Source organism: Hippopotamus amphibius, chromosome 6 (assembly GCF_030028045.1).
Source record: "Hippopotamus amphibius kiboko isolate mHipAmp2 chromosome 6, mHipAmp2.hap2, whole genome shotgun sequence".
NCBI lineage: Eukaryota > Metazoa > Chordata > Mammalia > Artiodactyla > Hippopotamidae > Hippopotamus > Hippopotamus amphibius.
Genome location: NC_080191.1, coordinates 48,963,045 through 48,984,104, shown reverse-complemented (window position 1 = coordinate 48,984,104; position 21,060 = coordinate 48,963,045). Strand labels below are relative to the sequence as shown.

Here is a 21,060-nt window from a genome sequence, read left to right as displayed (position 1 = left end):
AGTAAGTAAGGGAGGGACAGAGAGGAGGCACAAATTTGTACAAATCTGCACATCTAAGAAGAGTCACATCTCACTTATGTCGGTGGAGCACAGCATTAAAGGCAAGCCCGTCCGTCCAGCTGGTGGTGAAGTTGAGGACGTTGACTTGGCTGTACGGCCTGGTGGACTGGCGCACCCAGCTCAGCAGGATCTTCTCGCTGTTCGTCTGCTGCAGGTCTGACATGATATCCTTCATGACATCTTTCACCTGTTCAAAAGAAACCATGCCTGTCAATAACCTCTCGCAGTCACTGGAATCCAGTCCTTGAATAAAGAATATTCATGAACCACTGGATCAGGCCACTGGTATTCATTTTATTTCAAAACTTTCCTTTAAACACTGGAAAGATAAATACATTTTAACAGCAATGATTTCAACTTAGAGGTGATTTTAACCTCACTTTTGTATATTATGGCATTTTCTATGTCTTAGCAATACTTATATTACATTTGATTACAGTGAACATTACTTTCATAACCACAAAAAAGTAATATTTTAAAACTATACATTTACAAACAACTTTTAAAAGGAAGAAAACACAATTTTTATTTTCTACAGAAACGTGAAAGAAGGTAAGAACTTTTGGCTGACTACAAAATTCAAGAATGAAGTGCACTTCCTGATGGCAATAATAATTATAATCTAGAACTAATATTTTATATTATTATTCCAAATTAGTAGATACCTTTTAAGAAAGTGTTCAAAGAATGATGTGGACATATCAAAAAAAACAAAAGCAAAAAAACCAGACTCCGCAAGAGCCAACTTAAGGAGGCTTGTGAAATAAATAACGATAGTGAAAGATCACAACCTATTAAATAAGTAAAAACCCATAAGTGTACACAGATATATAAATGAATGGATAGACAGATGATTGATAGATAGATGATACAGAGAAACAAGAGGCGAGGAAAAGCTCTTCCTCACAAATGGAAAGACAATTAACAAATGTAGAAGAAATGATGAAATTAGAAAGTCACTTTGCCAAGCATCATTATAATTAGTGATCAGGTAAGAACTATGAATGGATCTTAAAATTAGCAAACAAAAGTTTAATAAGTAGCTGAATATTTACAGTCTCAAAGTATATCTCCACAAGGGACTTTTTAACAACAAACGGCAGTCACATTACAACGGAGACATCTGCAGTTTCCACCTGACCCACATGATGAGAGTTAATGCTTCCAGAAAAAAAGCCAATGGACAGCACGTGCTTCCTGATATGGTGTATTAAGAATAACTCAATATCATTTTTGTGGCATTCCTCCCAAAAATGAATAACCTGAGTCTAATCATGAGAAAATATTAGCCGAACCCACATGAAAGAACATTCTACAAAATAACGGTTCAGTACTCTTCAAAAGTGTCAATATGAAATACAAAGAAAGACTCAGAAATTATGCCAGATTAAAGATGACTAAAAAGACAAATGAATGTAATGAATGATCGTGTATTTTCTTTTCCTATAAAGGATATTACTGGGGCATTTGACAAAATCTCCATAAGACCTATAGATTACATAATTGTATTGTTTCAATATTATTTTCCTGATTTTAATAATTACATGCTACTTGTTAGTGCATAATATCATAATTACCATATGTATGATAATTAATACTAGCATTATAAATGTTAATATTATGTATTAGACATTTTATATTATGATATTAATATACTGTAGTTATGTAACAAAACTCCTTGTTTTTAGAAAAATTATTTGTTTTTGCAAAATATTCACTGAACTATTTAGTCAAAGAGAAAGACGGGGAGAGAGAGAGAAAACACAGAAATACAGACAGCTGTTAACATTTGGAGAATCTGAGTGAAACGTATCCAGGAATTCTTTGAGCTATTTTTGCAACTTTTTTTATAAGTATGATATTTTTTAAATTTAATATTTAAAAAACAGATACTTTTTTTTCTATACCAGGAAAATAGAGTAGTTTGTCAGGCTCTTTCACTTCAAATTATTATAAGCTGAACTGTGTCCCCTCCCCAAATTCATATGTTGAAGTGCTAACCCCAGCACCTCATAATATGAATGTATTAGAAATGGGGTCCTTAAAGAAGTAGCTTAGGTAAAATGAGATCATATGGGTTGGCCCTAATCCAATATGACTGGTGTCTTGGAATAAGCAAAGGAGATTAGGACACACACACATACACAGAGAAGACCATGTGAGGACACAGGAAGAAGGCAAACATCTATGAACAAAGGAGAAGAAACCAACCTTGCTGATTTCCAGCCTCCAAAATTGGAGAAAATAAATTTCTGTTTTGAAGCCACCCAGTTTGTGGTACTTTGTGGCAGCCTAAGAAACTAATACACAAATGATACATTTCCAACTCCTATTAAGAAGTTTTTGAAAATTTTCCCACCTGCCAGTGCAAAATGATGCTCCAAAGTAATCCTAAAGTCAGTTTGTGATTTCCATCTACAATGTCCGTTCCTCCTATGTTCACTAAATCCACCTAGTAAGATGAAAAAAATAACTTTTAAGACAATTTTTCTATGGAAACCCAGGTTTTTGTTTTAGCATGTTTGGACGGCAATATAAGTAAATGACAAGAAAAATTTCATTTTAGAGAATCGCGTAAACCTAAATCTCAAAAATGTATTACTGACACCATAGATCAATAAAGTAATCACAAAAAGCACAACTATTCCTTCACTCATAAAACAGGTTCAATACTTCTCATAAGAAAAATGTTTCCAAAAATCAGTTGATGCCAATGCCCAGAGCAGATGGTTGGTCTCATACTAAATCATCCCGATGGCATCAAAGGACCCCCCCAAAGTCACATCACAAACTTACACTGTTCTGATGTAAAACCTGCAGCACTCTGTTAACATTATTTAAAGCATGTACCCTTGTGGAGCCACGTTCCTTTGGCTGGAAAACAAAACACAAAATCAAATGAGGCAGAGTCCCTCCATGTTGCTGTCAAACACTGACATTGAGATGCACGTGGAACAGCAGCTCAGCATACAGAGCCCCTCTGTGCCAGGAGCTCTGGCTGGGTTCTCAGGCCACCGTGGAGGCTGGTGATGACACAGTGCAAATTCTCCCACTAACAGCATCTGAAGGTGGTAGCTCCTTAGCTTGCCTGAACACTGGAATCTCCTAGACAGCTTCCAAAAATACCAATGTCTGTGTCCAACAAAGATTGTGACTTAATGAGTGTGGAAGATAGTCTGGGTTTGGAATTTGTTAAAGATTTCCCTGGTGATTCTAATGTGCAAACAAGTTTGGGAACCAGTGCTCCACCAGGGACAAAGCTTCTTCTATCTCAGTTGGGCTGGATGCAGAAAGATTTAGAAGTTGTGTCCCCTCCACCCTGTACTAGTGTAGACAGAGCAGAGAGGATTCAGAGGTGCTATTCCAGGTTCCAGGTAGCATTACAAGGGCCCACTGGGAAGACTGGAATTGCCACCTGGGGAAAGGTGATCTGGGAGGCTTCTTTCTGCCTCACTGGCCAGGGAATCTTATCTGAGAAAGGGATCAGCCTCTCCAAGAGGTGCCTACCCACCATCTGGAAGGCAAAAGGTAGAATGTAACACCCCACACTTCGGCAAGAAGAAATTCATCTTCAGAAGTGCATCTCTCTACACCTTTTATAATAATTCTAGCTCTAGTGTTAAAGGTTGTACCATAAAATGCATCCTCCTCATTGGCAGAGTTATTTCTGTGTGAGTATTGCGTACCTTACACATAAAGTAATAGAGTATGCAGATAATACTGAAAATCTGAATGAAAATAAATGCCATCAGTTTTTATAACCTTTTTTTACTATTTGTTAAATAACATTTAAATGTATTTGCCTGTACTTTCTACTATTCAAAACACTATGCCCTCTTTACATATCTGCTCTTCTTTGTAGTTCTCTACTGTCTGAGAGCAATAAACACACAAAGTATTTTTTAATAAAAATAGAACCCTCAATAAAGCCTAAATATCACTCTATCAAAAAATTCATTAAAACCCCTTTTTAATTTTCCTATTTCAGCCTTTACATTGTAAGAACCCCCAGAGGGTCTTCAAGTATCAGTAATGATGAGAGATACACGAAGATGACATCTCTCACCAGTGAGGTTCCTGTGAGGCCTTCTAGAAGATCCAGTAGCTTCCTTCCATCTTTGAGGTCTGTGAACATATCACTGATGGGTGGTTTTCCACTCTATAAAAGAAAAAGTACAATTTCAGCAGCAGAAATTTCATACGTAAACTGAAAATAAATAGTTTCATTTCTTCCAACTAAAAGTCAGGATAATCAGCAGATTATACAAGTTTGCCTTGTATGGATAGAAGTACAAAGAACTTTGAAATCTATAACAAACGTTTTGAGCTGAAAGATATAAATTGCATTATTTCTTAGAAAGGGAGGCAAATAAAACTGTGATTACTGTCAATATGCCTTGTATATACAGTTGACCCTTGAACAACACGGGTTTGAACTGTGCAAGTCCACTTATGGGTGGATTTTTTTTCAGTAGTAAATATGAGAGTATTACATGAGTATTACATGTTCTGTGCTTGGTTGAATCCGCTGATGTGGAACTGGGATAGCAGAGAGCTGACTAAATCACTCATGGATTTTCAATTCTTCAGAGTCAGCACCCCTAATCCCCCACGTTGTTCAAGGGTCCAATGTATTCTTGAGAGAGAAGATGTGTTAAAAATATACATGAGCATACAGCACCTGGGTGCAGAGGCTAAAGAAAAGTATGCAGATTCTTATTCCAGCTTTGCACTTTACATTCACAGTCTAGCATGGCTTTTGGTATTTCTACTATGGAACCAGGTCATGTCATCATCAATTTCAGCTCTCCAATTCAACTTCCGCTCTCAGGCGCTAGGTCTATATTTCTAGCTATTAATTTCTGAATGATTAGGACACTTTTGGCTCTGTGTCTAAATCCAGTACCAATCCTGTATTTTGAACGACAAAATTTATAGAATTTCTAAACTCTTGTTTCTGACTGATAAACTGCATCAACTTCCCCTGATAAACGTATTCTAGCATCTCATACTGAAAACTCCTACCCATTCAAGGGTAGACCTTGACTGTCTGTGTGTGATATCATGATTGTATGCAAAGGACAATTACCAAACAGAAAATCAGGACTCCTCAGTTTTAATCTGTTTGGCTATTAAATAAATGGTGAACCTAAGTCAGCTACTTACTACTATTTACCTTCTTCTAAATCACAGGTATCGTAAAGATCAAGTAAAGAATATTATGCGCAAATGTCCAGATAGCTATAAAGCACAATGTAATAAATGTTGTATGATTATGCTGAATTAAATTATTAAATTATTTCCTTCTAATATGAAATCCCCAGAGATTCATAGTTTTAGTTCTTGTCAGTATTTAGTTCCTGTCAATAATAAAGATATTTTATAACCAGTAATTATTGCATCTTCTTTATTCTTCACTTTAAAACATGCACATAGTCATACAAAACAAAATTTTACTCTGAGCTTGAAATGGATGAGAGGGAAGGAAGCTATTCTGAAGTTTCCTAAAATTTTGCATTTTCCTTTTTTTTCCCTCTCTTCTTGATTTCTTACATTTTTAATTATGTATAATGTATAGTCAACTAGTGGTTTCTATCATATAGCTTTTCCATAGTTCATATGCACGAAATGAGGGGAAGTATGGTAAAGTCTTCCCCTTAGAATCAGTAAGGAATAAACTATGACTTATTTATATCTGAAACAAAGCTGCTTTCCTATTTCCAGCTGCCACTGTGTGAGCAATGATGATGTCAGAAATACAAGGATTATCTCCATCAATCACAATAATAAACAGATTTGAGTGATACAGGAGACCAGATCCAGAGACAATACTTCAAGGGGCAGAGCGGGGAAGTTTTTTGCACATTAAAGACTTCCTACCTGCTCTCAGTAAACGCAAAGGGCAGAAGTGGCCCTGGTCATCTGCTTACCTCTTACCTTCCTCCTCTCAAAACCCACCCAAGTACACTTCAGCAAATTAGCCACCAAATACCCAGATTCCCTTTCAGGAAGAGGTGAACAACTCTAGTCTTAGAGCAAAGAGACAACAATATAGGTAAAGTTCATGGGAAAAACAAATAGGGATATCTAGGCACAGAAAGGATCTTAGCAATTACTGAGGACAAGAGCAGCTAAATAATGTCCGGGGAGCATTTAACCCTTCTCAAATCCACTACACTACCCATTTTCCAAAAAAGAAACAAAGTAACACAAACCAGCACTGAACAAAATAAATATAAATACTAGTCCATGTTACAAATAATTATGAATGCCCATCGATGACTTCACTGTAGATAAGCCTCTTACCGGACATGTAACTTTGGAAAAGTGGCCTTTCTACATCTATTGGCTCGTCTGTTAAACACTAAGATGACAGATCCATGGTTGATATTATCATTCATATCAGAAGCATAACGTTAATGTTTTCTACTGTCATAAAAGTGCCATAAAATTTCAACAATAGATGAAAGAATGGATAAAACAAATAAGCACTTCATCTCAGGCAGAAATGTAAAAGCAGATTTTGAACCTGAGTACATGTTAGTGTCGCTTCACAGAGAAAGATCTTCCAAGTCCCAAATTCACTAATACAGTGACCTGCAGCAATACATCCCATTCAAAAATAACAAGCATGACCATACAAGAGCACACCTGTGCTTTAGGTATGCACTGTGAGACAAACTCAATGGATGCTTCCCTAAGCTCCACTGCTGCTCAGTGGTAAAGCGGGAGGTGTTCATTAAGAGGCAGCATTAATTTTCTGCACGAGACACTCTTATCCTCTCTCTTGTCCAGTCATTCATTTTCTGAGCAACAAATCTTGAGGAAGACTCCTTGTGAGGCCTTCTCTTGTAACAAAGGTGACAGAGATACAGTCCTGTCCTTCTAGAAGTCAATCACTCATACAAGGGAAACCAATGCCTTTATATTCTTTGAAAACAAAAACAGGGACTTCCCTGGTAGCACAGTGGTTAAGAATCCCCCTGCCAACGCAGGGGACACAGGTTCGAGCCCTGGTCCGGGAAGATCCCGCATGCCGTGGAGCAACTTAAGCCTATGTGCCACAACTACTGAAGCCCATGTGCCACAACTACTGAGCCCGCGTGCTGCAGCTACTGAAGCCCAGGCGCCTAGAGTCCATGCTCCACAACAAGAGAAACCACCATAATGAGAAGCCCTCATACCACAACGAAGAGTAGCCCCCACTCACCACAACTAGAGAAAAGCCCGCACAGAGCAAGGAAGATCCAATGCAGCCAATCAATCAATAAATAAATACAAAAACAAACCTGACAGTAACAACAACTCAATTTCTTTATTCTTTTTCCAAATTTCAGATAAATACTGATCGCAATCAGTAAGAATATGTTTTGTGCTCATACTCCTAATACTCCCCCACCCCACCCCCAGTAATGGCATGGTCGTGGAATACTCCCATCTGGTACCTTCAGAAGAGCCGCATACACCTGCAGGATGGAAAACACAGCCCGTGGATATCCTCACTGGGCAATGAAGGAAGGTACCAGGGCCCTTGCAAATCCAAAACTGTGGTTCAAAATCTACATATAAAACACACACCCATACTCCCTGCACACATGGCCGATCACTACAAATACTACCTATTCCTAACAAACACAATTTAGGAGTGTCCCACATGCAGATGGAAAGAACCAAACTATGACAAAGAGCCCACTCCATCTGCCACCTAGAAGAGTAGCACCTATATGTAAGTACAGTGATTCAGTGCGTTGTGCCTTACAACAGAGGTCAGAAAATGGCTTCTGTAAAGGTCCAGCTAGTACTTAGTTTAGGCTTTGTTGGCCAGGTGGGCCCTATTGCAACTTCTCAGCTCTTTTGTCGTGATGTAAAAACATTACAGAAAATATATAAACAGATGAGCCAATGGGGATAGTGACTGTGTTCCAACAAAACTTGATTTCTGGACATGGAAATCCTAATTTCATATACTGTCCATGCATCATGAAATAGTCTTCTTTTTATGACTTTTTGCAACCACCTAAAAATATGAAAACCATTCTTAGCTCATGCGCCATACAAAAGTGGAAACATGAAACGTCCCAGACATAATGGTAGCAGTACATACTATGTATCAGGTATGTTCTAAGAGATTAACAGAGATTTAGATGCATTCTTTGTTTCTTTAAATATAACTTTAAGGTAAGGAAACTGAGACATAGAGATGACATGACAAGTGAGAGGGAGAACCAGGATGTGACATCACAAGATCTGACCCCAAATCCATGTTTTCAAAGTCCACGCTACACTGCAACTAAAATTATGAGGGTACGGCGTCATGACATATAGGGAAGGAAACAGTCAATCAGTGGTGGTGTTGGGGGAGAATAGGGGGAAGTATATTTAATGACTGCCCAAAGAGGCAACAAGATACATACCACATTTAAGTGAACTCAAAATGAAAAAATTTTTACAAGCTCATGGCTTCAAAGCATCTCTGGTACTAACGAATCACAGGCTCTAAACACAGGACCCATCCTGGGAAACAGCTGGGAAATGTCAGAAGTCGTTTAATAAAAATAAAAGATGATTCAGCCTGACAGTTAAACTCTTATTTAGATTTTTAATTCTTTGCAAAGACTTATTTGTAGAAACTTCTCTGACAGAGAGAATACAGTTTAATAATTCAATTGGACAAATATTTGGTGAATACCTCCTTTGTGCCTGGCCCTGCAGAAATGCCAACTTCAAGTCACCCTCCCCATTTACAGGCAAGGGTTTCCATAGTTTTCCAATAAACACAAAATAGTACAAATGAATAATCTTGAACTTGAAAGACATATAAGATTCAAGTCGCATTTAGCCTTTTAAAAAAAGGCAACAATGATAGGAATCCAAGTGACAGATGTTAACAGGTGACTCGCTTTGTCTGCCTTCATCTCTCATCCCCTGGTCCCCTGGTCTTTGAACTTTCTGAACACCAGTTCTAACACCATTTTGACTTCAAGAGGGATCAGCATTGGGACTTCCTAGGTGGCGCTGTGGTTAAGAATCCGCCTGCCAATGCAGGGGACACAGGTTTGAGCCCTACTCCAGGAAGATCTCACATGCCGAGGAGCAACTAAGCCCGTGAGCCACGACTGTTGAGGCCATGTGCTGCAACTACTGAAGCCCACGCCCTAGAGCCCGTGCTCCACAACAAGAGAAGCCACCTCAATGAGGAGCCTGCGCACTGCAACGATGAGTAGCTCCACTTGCAGCAACTAGAGAAAGACCGTGTGCAGCAATGAAGACCCAACACAGCCAATAAATAAATAAATAAATAAATAAATTTATTTATTTAAAAAAAAAAAGTGACCGGCATTAATATCTACAGTGGAGACACTGAAGCTCCTGAATCTAAAATGTCAGAGGGACTTCCTAGGTGGCACAGTGGGTAAGAATCAGCCTGCCAATGCAGGGGACATGGGTTCGATCCCTGCCCCAGGAAGATACCACATGCCGCGGAGCAACTAAGCCCGTGAGCCACAACTACTGAGCCCATGTGCCGCAACTACTGAAGCCCACGTGCCTAGAGCCTGTGCTCTGCAACAAGAGAGGCCACTGCAACGAGAAGCCTGCGCACCACAATGAAGAGTAGCCCCCGCTCGCTGCAAGTAAAGAAAGCCCGTGTGCAGCAACAAAGACTCAACACAGCCAATAAAAAATAAATGAATAAATAAAATAATAAATAAAAAATTTAAAAAAAATAAAATAATAAAAAAAATAAAAAATAAAATGTCAGAGGACTGAAGCAAGCAGTCATCACAGTGCAGGAGGGATAAGCGGGGGTCTGAGAGAATGCAGGGGCTGCAAATACAGTCATGGATAAGTGACTGTACAACGGAATGCGGCAAACCTGATGGGCCCATCACACCTGCTGAACCAGCCAGCCCTAGAAGCTGAAAGCGACAGCGAGTGCTCAGTTCCAGCCAGCAGTGGCCACGTGGGAATCCCAGTCCACTGTGTGTAGGGCTTCTGGCTTCTCAAAAAAACTGGAAATCTGAATTTATGTGTATAATCTCCTGATATTTGTAACATCCTAAAACATTGTGCCAGATAAACAAACTTTGTCTACAGGCACACTGGCTCCTAGGATGACTGATCAGCGATCTCTCTCACAGGGCACAACCATGAACAGGTGAAATATAAGATTAGTCAACAGTGAGTCCTCTGAGGAACTGATAAGCTCTGTGAAAGGACAAACACACACACACACACACACACACGCAACATCCACAGACTAGGGAATATGATTGATTGCAAAATACCAGCAGTCATTATACTTGCTCAGACCAAAAACAACACCAGATTATTTTCCTCTCACTCATTCCTCATCTCTAATCCATAACAACCCTGTCATTCCTACCTCTAAAAACACATTTCAAAGGTCACCACTACTCCTTATCCTTATCGGCCCCACTCTCATCCACGTCTCCAATACCAGGCCAACCAATCACTTTACTTCTGCCTAAGAGTCAGAATAACTCTAATTTAAGGTGCAGATCACATCACGTCATGTCTCTGCTTTAACCTAATGGACTCCCATCATAGGGAAATACAACTCAAACTCCAAATAAGAGATCCCATGTGATCTGCTCTCTACCCTCTCTCTAATCTAATCATCGAATACTCTATTATTCTCCCCTTTCTTCAATACTCACAAATCATAATTATTTCCATCATGGGTCAAATTTTTTAATAGCAGGAGTAGTAATAATAGGGGAAAAAATCTGTAAAAGGTTGAATAAGAAAGTAAAGTTTAGGAAGTACAGTTTGGAGTTCTTCAAAGGGTGAAATGCTAATGCTTTGTAGCTACAACACACAAACCAGAGGTAGCACTGGGACTTGGATTTGGGGTTCAGAAGACTGCCTCCTCTCTGTGGTGTGCTGTGCTGACCCTGACAAGTGGAGGATGACAAACGCAGCCCGTGCCTTCACGGCACTCAGAACCTAATAGAGTAAACAGAACCAGTGCCACATAGCATGGGGAAAACAGTAAAAGGGACTGATGAACTAGCTTGATTCTGCAAAAGTCATAGCAAACAAGAAATACAGTACAGAGACAGATTCTATCCTGGGATTTATCTAATCCTATCATCAATAATAAAGTTATAACTGTGTATAACATGGAGAAAGGTGAAAAGATAACAGGAGTTTTTTCTGTTCTTGTTTTGTGGCCGTGCCGTGCAGCATGCAGGATTGTAGTTCCCCAACCAGGAATCAAACCCGTGGCCCCTGCATTGGGAACATGGAGTCTTAAACACGGGACTGCCAGGAAAGTCCCAAAAGATAACAGTTTTTAAATGCTTTCACCACTAACAGGTCTGATGGTGGTATCTTACAAACAAATAATAAATTTGAGCCCTTTGACACTGTTTGATTATTCTGGTATTTATTTATACTCTACCTATTTTCAAAACAGGATTTGAGGCAGTCTATTCAATTCAATTAATATCCCCACTGTTTACAGCATGTGTGTGTGAGCATATGTGTATGTGTGTGTGTCTAATTCTGTGTATATCATACATATGGATATGTATGGCACATATATATACACACACACACATACATATACACACACACACACACATATATATACACATACATACACGTATACAGTATATACACCATGTTTTTGCATTCTTCTCAGGTCAGTCTGATGCTCCGATCAATTTTAAAATGATGCTTCAGCATCTGATAACATATTCTAAGCTTTATAGTCTCTCTCTTTCTTTGAGTGATTTTTTTTTTGCAAGGAGCTGGTTATTTTAAAAACTCAAAAAGAAGTAAATGATTTAATTTAATATTTCTTTTAATATTTTAAAAACCAGAGTCTTTTAATTTATGAATCCCAAATCTCAGTGCTAATAAAAATATAGCTCTTGTAATTCTTTATTTTCTTAAAAATCAATAATGTATCAGTGAGTGCTATGAACAATGTCATTTTGGTTAATTATGTTATGTGTAAATGGATTTCTTTTAAGTATTTTACAACAAAAATGTACTTTTTCTCTTGATGATGGAAATAAAAGTGGTTTAAAAAAGTCTCCTTGGATTTCTTCTATTATGTAATCTTCTGTAATGTGTACTATTGTATAAAATATAGATTGTTTAAAAAGTGGTATCTCTAGTTAAAATTAAGCAAACTGATGAAACTTTACAATGGTTCATCACCATTATAAAGCATACAGCTTAATGGATGAAATGAAGAGGGCATAATCTTCAGTGTCTACTTTATGATTCAACCCCGTGGTGAAAGAGTGAAAGCAGCATTGCTTTCAACTGAAAAGCAAAACGACTGCATTAAAATGCCCACGGAGGTCATTAAGCACCTTGACAAAGGAAAACCAGCAACACGTGCCACAGTCACCTGAAGAATTACTGAGTGCACAGCTCTCAGCCATTCTCTTTAAGGATTCATGGTGGTCAGCGCAAGTTCTTAAGAATTGAACAAGATTCCATTTAGACGCCTGTTTGGAAGGAGGGAGGGAAAGAAGAAAAGGAAGAAGAGAGAGAAACTGGAGAAACAGATGGCTCAGGTAATCCTATTCACGTCATAGTAACGACACAGCAGTGATTTATGCAGTTCTCACAAAGGAGTCAAAGCAAGGAAGGTACATCTACCTCAGAAATTACAAAAAAACTGTAAAACCAAGCTAAATCAAGTAATATCTTTCAGAGAATCAAAAGTCACAGAGCACATAGCAGAATTTTTACTTTGATTTTGGTAAGCAAAGTACCCGAAATAGTGCTGAGAAAACTGGGATGAAAAGGAACCACACGTGGGCTCCCACGCCTGGCGGCCCGGGGCAGGGCCACTCTCACTCTCCATGGACAAATAACCAGGCGAGGTCTGCAGGCTGAATAGACTTGGACTCCATATGCCCACCAGGCAAGGTCTGCAAGCCAACTCAATAAACAATACAGCTCACTCCATATACACACAACTGGCAGAGCAGTGGAAAGGTTTGAAGAATGCAGTTCCTCAAAAGATAGGTTTCCATGAGACCAGGGCGAGGTGTTAGTTAGGGCATTGATAATGATAATGTAAAGGTAAAGAAAACATTTCCTTTGTTTAATAAAGGAGAGGCAGCTGCCCTGCCCCTTCCTTCTCCTTAGGGTGTCTCCTTAAAAACATAATAGGCCCAATTTTGGGGTCAGGAATTAGGTAAACCCATCTCCAGTTTTCCCATGCAAGATAACAAAGGCCTCAAAATGAGCTCATTCTCTCTGGAGGTTGACAGGAGACCAGCACAAGGAGCATCCACTTTTCTCTCCAGGAGATACACAATCATTCTTTATTCTACTTCACTGTATGTTTGTATGAAATTCTGTCCAGCCTTTCCAGTCTTTTATCAACTGCCTGCATGCACCTCATCTGATACAAATATTCAATAATAAATTGTGTTTTCTCTGCATCCTATGTTGAATAAAGATCTTTTTTGAGAGGATTTTTATTTCCCCAAGAGATCATAAAAATAAAAATAGCGGTGTCAACTCCCTCTTCTTCTCACCCAGTCTGGCTCCGCTCGTGATTAGCCATGGTTAGAGGGTGGCTACCAGTAGAAACCGGAGTTAAAAGCTTCCTAGGGCAAGTACAGTTGAAAATGGCTCCAGTGTCCCCTAGCCCTCTTTAACAGGAAGAGCTTCCTTCCCCCAAAACCACCACCTCTCCAACAGTCCTCTCTTTATAACTCACTGGCCCACACAGCCATGCACCAATCAGAGCCCATCTCTGAAGGCGGAGATAGTGGGGTCACACAGGCTGAATGCAAAAGCACAAGGTAGGTGGCTCAGCTCTCCCCTCTCTAGGTGAAGGGTGAAAAGTCATTTCCTCTCAGCAGATCAATCCCAAAATTGACCATCAACTGCAAAGACTTAGCATATACTACCAAATTTCCAAATCTGTTTAACAATTACAAACACTAATAGGCTCAATCACAATCATTTATTAAGTCCTCAATATGTACAGACAAGAGCACGTTAAATAATATTTATGTATTTTTTTTTTAATTTAACCACAGTAACCAGGTGAAAGTCATTCTGCAAGTATAATGTTTGGAACCAAAACAATCAAACTGAATGAAAACAAACAACAATCAAAAAAAAAAAAAAAACCCCAAACATATTTGCATAATATAGCTAAAACACGTCTGGAAGCTGTTTAGGAATATGAAACGCATTTTATTGTTTGCTTTAGAGGTATTGGTGAACAGACATAAGTTGAAATTTAAGGGACCATTTGAATGTTTATGGCACCCTAAAATAATTAGTTGAGTCGCCATACATATATTCATGAAAATAAATCAACAGTAGACCAAGCGTGTAACTCCAGCTCAAATCTCTACTATAGATGTTATTTATTGTCACACAAGGAAGCCTGTACAGTCTCCTTCATGAGACTAAAAAGAGGACTAAACATCTACAGGCTGCTTTTGTTGCACCCTCCCACACATCCTTTCCCACTCCTATTTTTGTGACAATCCACTTCCAACGTGAACAAAGTTACAAACAATAGGACACTGAAAGCAATGTCCCACTGTCTCCAAAAGCAACACACTGGAATGGCTCCTCACGTTGAAATGTTTAAAAAATGCTTCACAGATTTCCTCTCTTAGGTTCCATCCATTTAAAGTTCAAGTTTGGAATAGCAGCTAAATGAAAACTTGGCTCACCTTTGTCTTCAAAAAAGGAAAAGCAGAAATCTGCCCAAACTGAAGTTGAGCATTTTTAAGTTTGCCTAATCTCCACCTAACTTTTATTTTTTAAACTGCTTTTGAGAGCTGCCTCACCAAACTGATAAAAGAGCTTCTGCAATTTGTACGTCTCTGCTCTCACAGATGAGCAGCTCTGAAAGTCAGCTAAAGAAAATGCAGGCTTAAAGTTAGAATAAATTTTCCAGCACTGAAAGAGTGAGGCCTTCACTGCCTCCCTTGGGAGACCAGCCCACTAAGGAACGAAGCTCTCAGAATTAGAGGGAACAAAACATTCAAACTTCACCCACCAGACAATGGAATAAAGTACCTTAATGGCCAATGCTTTTTTCCATTTCTGCTTTAAAATATATGTATAGCACAGATCAGGGATACCACAAGTTGGAGGAGTCCCTGATAGAGTTTTTTGTTGTTGTTGTCCCTGATAGAGTTTTTTTGTTGTTTTAATTAATTAATTAATTAATTTATTTAATTGGCCGTGTTGGGTCTTTTTTTGCTGTGAGAGGGCTTTCTCTAGTTGCGGTGAGTGGGGGCTACTCTTCTTTGTGGTGCGCGGGCTCCTCATTGCCATGGCTTCTCTTGTTGTGAAACACGGGCTCTAGGCGCGTGGGCTTCAGTAGTTGCAGCACATGGGCTCAGTAGGCTCAATAGTTGTGGCACATGGGATTAGTTGCTCCACAGCATGTGGGATCTTCCTGGAGCAGGGCTCGAACCTGTGTCCCCTGAATTGGCAGGCAGATTCTTAACCACTGCGCCACCTAGGAAGCCCCCGATAGAGTTTTAATTTAGCATTCCTACGTAATTATAATCTCCTATAATGTTTCACAATAATGCCTCAATATTTTTTAGCAATATGAGGCAAGTAATTACGCTCAAATGTGTTTTATAGCTAAAGGAATAAAAACCAAGTGAGCCGAAAAAAATTGGTTAATAATTTGCCCAAGGTCATAAATAAATGAGCAACATATCCAGGAATAAGTACTTAATTTCCTAATTCTCAGTTCCTTTAGATAATCATTTTCTCCTGAGTTCTTCATAACTTCTCAAAATCCAACAAGCATAAGTTATTTTACCCTGTGCGACTTCTTAGGATACTCAGACTCCAAAGTGCTGTGTATTCTGTGACATAGTAACAAGAACTTGCAGCAAAAAAATATGAGTTTATAGTGAATGCTGTCATAGCTATCAAAATATTATTTAATATTCGCAAGCTCTTTACCAAATCCCTTATCGAGGAATGAATTGAGCCAATTTTAAGTTTTAAGTCTCATTTTTCGTTACTGTGCATTTAGTAGATGGATCCTATTTGACGAATCCTATCCCATAAATAAGAGGATCATATGTATTAAATCCAAATGATGACTTAACAATCTTTCCAGCACATCTCCAAGACACCAGGTAAATGTGGAAACTTTGCATAGCTGGATTTGTTTTTGTGAATAAATGTAGCAAAATCCCTGATTCATTCGTTTCCATGAAATAACACAATTTATGCCATTTTGCACTCAAGTCCACACTCTACTCCCATCTATTTCCAATACAACCACTTCCAACTGGTTTATGGATATATACAGTATTAGGCATTTAAATGAATGTTTCTGTCACTGCCATTCATTTATTTATTAAGCCTATAAACTCTCACTGGGTGCTTACTAAATGCCAGAAATTATGCCAGTGAACAAAATAGACCATTCCTGCACCCATGGAGCATACCACTGTCTCGGAAAGGAGAGACAAATATTTTGAGATGCCATCATTTAAAGAAGAATTGTGATAAGCTAACACCTTAGGAATATAGAGTATGTGTAGCCTAGTCTGGGAACTCCAAAAAAGTGTCCTTGGGAAAGTGACATTTAAGCTCAGACAAGAAGGAGGAGTAGGAGTTGCCCAAAAAAGATGGAGGAAGGAGCATGTGTAAAAGCCCTGAGAAGGCCCACTGCGGTGGCCAGAGTACAATGAAGAGCTGAAGTGAAATTAGGAGTAGGTTGGAGGGGACAACTACTTAGGCTCTTAAAAGCCAAATAAAAACAAGAGGCAGCCATTGAAAGATTTTACTGAAGAGAAAGAGGTTTTTAGGCTTACACTTTAAGATACACTCTAGCTATTCTGTAGAAAATGGAAGGAAGGAGATGGATACGGTGAACGGTGGAAAGGAACAACCAGTAGTAGATTATGACAGTAGCCCACGCGTTCAGGGATATTTTTCCAAAAGTAGTAAAGTCATAACTCTCATACAAATGTAATATTAAACTATGTTAAAGACTTTAACTCATTAAGTAATGAGGAAACCAGTAAGGTGTTACAACCGGTTCAAAGAAAAATTCAAAAAAGACACGCATTTCTATGCAATAAAGGAAAGCTGAAATAAATTTACAACAGATGCAAAAACAAGTCTATCCAAGGGGAAATAATCAATTGCATTCCAGTTACTTTGCATTTTTATGGATAAGAACCATTTGCATTACTATCTGCTTTCTACACCTCGCTGAGTTGTACAGTAGCTCAAAGATGATGGAAGGCAGATTTCCCAGATGGCTGAGCTGACAGGACTCCCACTAATTTTTCTGCCCATTGTAAAGTCTTTCACCATTATTTCTAACTCAGATAATAATGACTTGGCAAAGGGGGGTGTCAGTAAAGATGGAGGAAAATGGACAACATTGAATATATATGGTACTAGAATCAACAAGACTTGGCATTTGAGACTTTGGCTGGGGTCACACAGGGTGGGGTAGGGGTGGGGCTCAAGAAGGAGATGTCCAGGGAAGGAATTTAAAACAAATTCCTAAATGGCAGAAGATGCCATCTGGGTCTGTTTGGATTTCTCAGCACAGGGGCACTATTGCTCTGCAGAGGGACTCACTGCACAGAAGAAGCCGATTCAATCAATAATTATATTTTTAAAGTCCACCACAGTATGCCAAAGGATGTGGATAAAAAAGAAATGAAATAAAATCTGTTCCCTTCAACAGGAATTTTTTTTCTCTTGCTAGCTGCTGGATTATCTAGTGATATCATGACCAAATACAACCTCATCCCAAGTCGGCAAGAGTTTGTGGGAGGTTTATGGAAATCTCCCAGTTTAGAACTGTTATTCCCTTTCCCGATCACCAGTGTGGAAGCAGCCTGCCTTATGGAATTAAAACAGCCAGAGGAAAGGAAAAACTGTGGCTGAAGTTTAGTGTGACTGCTATGAGCTCTCCTTCTCTTTATATCTAAATAGTCATAATTCCTTTGATAAATGTATTCTAGACCCATCCTAATTTCCTTCTAGACTTTGATTTCTTACTAGAAGTAATCTGAATGATCTGAAAAGAAATGTTTCCAGGGTCAGCTCTACTTTGATATTTTTCTCCAAACAAAACAAGCTTTTAATAGTAATCTTAAAAAAAATTGTTCTTGAAAAAAAAATCGAATAGTGGCCTTAATAAAAATTGTTCTTGAAAAACAACAACAACAAGCTTTTAGCTTCCATGTCAGTTTACATAACTGGACCTGTTACTAAAAATTATCACATCACCTGATCTTTTCATTGTCTTGGTAATAATTACAAGCTTCCTGGGGCAAAGAATTTACATGGGACTTAAAGCCCTCATTTAATATTACAAAACAATATATACATTATAAATGTATATATTTAAATACCAAGTTCACTAAATAAACTATTCTAGTACTACTGGGCTCTGTGTTCAGATCTTTTTAAAGATATCAGTGACACATGATAAATACTGAGATACTTCTTGAGAGAATTCGGGGTTGGGTACATGACCCAAATGATCAACAGATACTGAGAACCGTCCAGTGGAAAATAAGTCACAGGACAATAACTGCAGTGAGGATATTTTTAAAGCTCAGAGTGAAGGAGTACTTGGGCAGCACTGGGTTCAAGGTTCTAACCTTGCATGTATCAGTGATGGCAGTGGACCTGGAAATGGTGTGGATCTGCTGGGTGATGCCCCAGTTCAAAAGTCTATCATGTGCTATCAAGGTAATGTCTTGTCTGAGCCAAATTCATGGCAATAATGAAAAGGTTAAACATCTTCAACCATTCTTTCTCAACTGTCATCTCTATCTCCTACTTTCCACCTTTTTGTGTGCTATCATACTGTCTACCTCTGTCTAGTCTCATAAATAGGAACAAAAGTAATTCACCTAGTTTCAAATGTTCCCTAAACGTAGGTCTACCAAGACTACGAAGCTTTCAAATCGGTCTTCAAAATCAGTTCTAAGGTAAATTCTTCCCCAATGACTCAATTAAGCTCTAAAAACTAGGTCTGCTTAACTTGCTCTACCTAGGAAATGACCATATTATCCTCAGTAATAGTCAGGATGGATAATCTTACACACCTGAGCACTCACGAAAACCCTGGGATGAAATATCTTATATCCAGACCCTCTTAGTTCCTAAAATTATGTTGCCTAGAATCTAGTCACACAAAGACAGATACTTCAAAAGTTTTGAATAATGTTAAATCCAAAGCACACAGATGTTACCTGTGCCTCTTGAACAAAACAAATAAAAATTTACCAGAAAACACCTATGTCTGCTTTGGAATAATCCTACACATAAAACCACCAGTTATGAGAGTAATTTTTTTCTTGACCCTCTGTCAAAGTCAGGCAGTTTTCACATTCCTTACATTCTCAGAAGCAAGATAAAATGTCCCTCAACAAAACCTTGCAAAACCTAAAAATACATTGCAATCAAACAATCAACTGTAAATAGTGGGATGTGGAACAATTTTTAAACTGCAATGCTACTCAAAGTAATCCTAAAACATTCTCATTTTGCCTCAGAGAAATACCAATGTTTATTTTCCTGGCCTTTGCAACCTTCTCAAACAGAAAAATATGAAATTTTAAAATTTAAAACCCCATAGCAGATCTCTCTTTATTTTTTAATCTTGCTATAGTATAGTCCTATAATCCATTAACTTGAAAATTCTCCTCCCATCTCAGATTTAGAGGACAAAATTTCAACTCCAATAACCAATGGATAATTATATTAGAACAAGTTTAAAAATAGCACTATCAATTTCTCTCTTCAACATTTTCTGCCCCTAAAAAGATATTGATCAAAACACTGATTATTGTTCCAAGCGCTTAGAAATGCTGAGACAGAACAGATTTGGGGGAAATAAGTGAGGAAGTTCACAAAAAAAGAACCACGGGACAGATAACATTATCTGCCATGCCCTTGAGTATGACAATCCCTAAGCACTTCTACACAAGGTAGAAAGGCCGCCTGAACGATACCAACTTGATTTAAACCAGGCAAAAATGAAAGCATCATCTTTTTAGCTAAGTGAACACAAAATTTCCCCAATGAGATATTACTTCCTAAATGTACCAAGAATTCAGAGTCCAAAGCCGTACACTGTTGGCTTGGTATCTAGAGACTGCTAGGTAAAAATAAAGAGCTGTTTACACCATGAATGTTTATACCATGAATTGTTTACACCAGAATTTCCACTTAAACATATTTCAGAGAGAATAAAGGACACATAAATGTATCTGCATACTCAGAAGATTTCTGTTAGGTCACATTTCAGGGGGAAAATTCACTGCACCTCCAACCAAACTCCATCAACCAGAATGCGGCATCTGAATCATCAGAGTTTTTGAAGGGCTCCGTTACCTTTGAAAATCGAGCATTTATCCATTTGGTGAAGGTTTTCTTCTGCACGTCATTGTGTTCATCTGTGGGAGGGAAAAGGAGAGAGAAGGGAAAGGTATGAGAGTTTGTACCTTTACTCAGGGTGCTAAATAAGATCATCTCCATCCTGGAGAGTTTTAACTTGTCTATTAGTAGCATTCATGAGGCACAATGATCCCCAGCTAATGAAGAAGGGATGGCTGACAAGTTCAGCATATATGGAGCCTGCTAACGAACGCCTGTAGCAGAGGGCAACCCCAGGCACCTTCCCAGGGAGCTGGCTTTCTCACCCGACACCTCAGCATATTGCCACCAGCCATTAAACCCACGTTTGTGAGAAAAGAATCAGGACCTTATTCTTAAAGTATTACACACAATACTTTCTGTTGCATTTTGTTTAAGTACAGGTTTAGCATGATAAAAATGTTACAGCATTTTCAAGACAAAAAATCAAAGTTATCCTTTAAAAACTTAGAAACGCATGATTTCCCTCCTTTTCGTACAAGTCCTACACCCTCCAGAACAAACACTACTGTAAGGTTTATAGCCAATTCCATAACCCGTTTTCCTGTAGTGAGACTGACATGACAAAAGTTTTAACGATCTATAAAA

At 38.6% G+C, this 21,060-nt stretch overlaps 1 protein-coding gene across 10 annotated transcripts in view; it reads right to left on the bottom strand.

The window, feature by feature from the left end:
- Positions 1 to 21,060, bottom strand: part of UTRN (utrophin) — a 501,139-nt gene that overhangs the window by 377,231 nt on the left and 102,848 nt on the right. For all 10 annotated transcript variants that reach the window (XM_057739402.1, XM_057739404.1, XM_057739406.1 and 7 more), the window contains 5 exons: positions 20,431 to 20,492; positions 4,127 to 4,219; positions 2,857 to 2,934; positions 2,420 to 2,512; positions 75 to 247 (listed from right to left, as the gene is read on the bottom strand). In XM_057739402.1, coding sequence (XP_057595385.1) covers positions 75 to 247; positions 2,420 to 2,512; positions 2,857 to 2,934; positions 4,127 to 4,219; positions 20,431 to 20,492 — 499 coding nt within the window. The remainder of the gene's footprint in view (positions 1 to 74; positions 248 to 2,419; positions 2,513 to 2,856; positions 2,935 to 4,126; positions 4,220 to 20,430; positions 20,493 to 21,060) is intronic.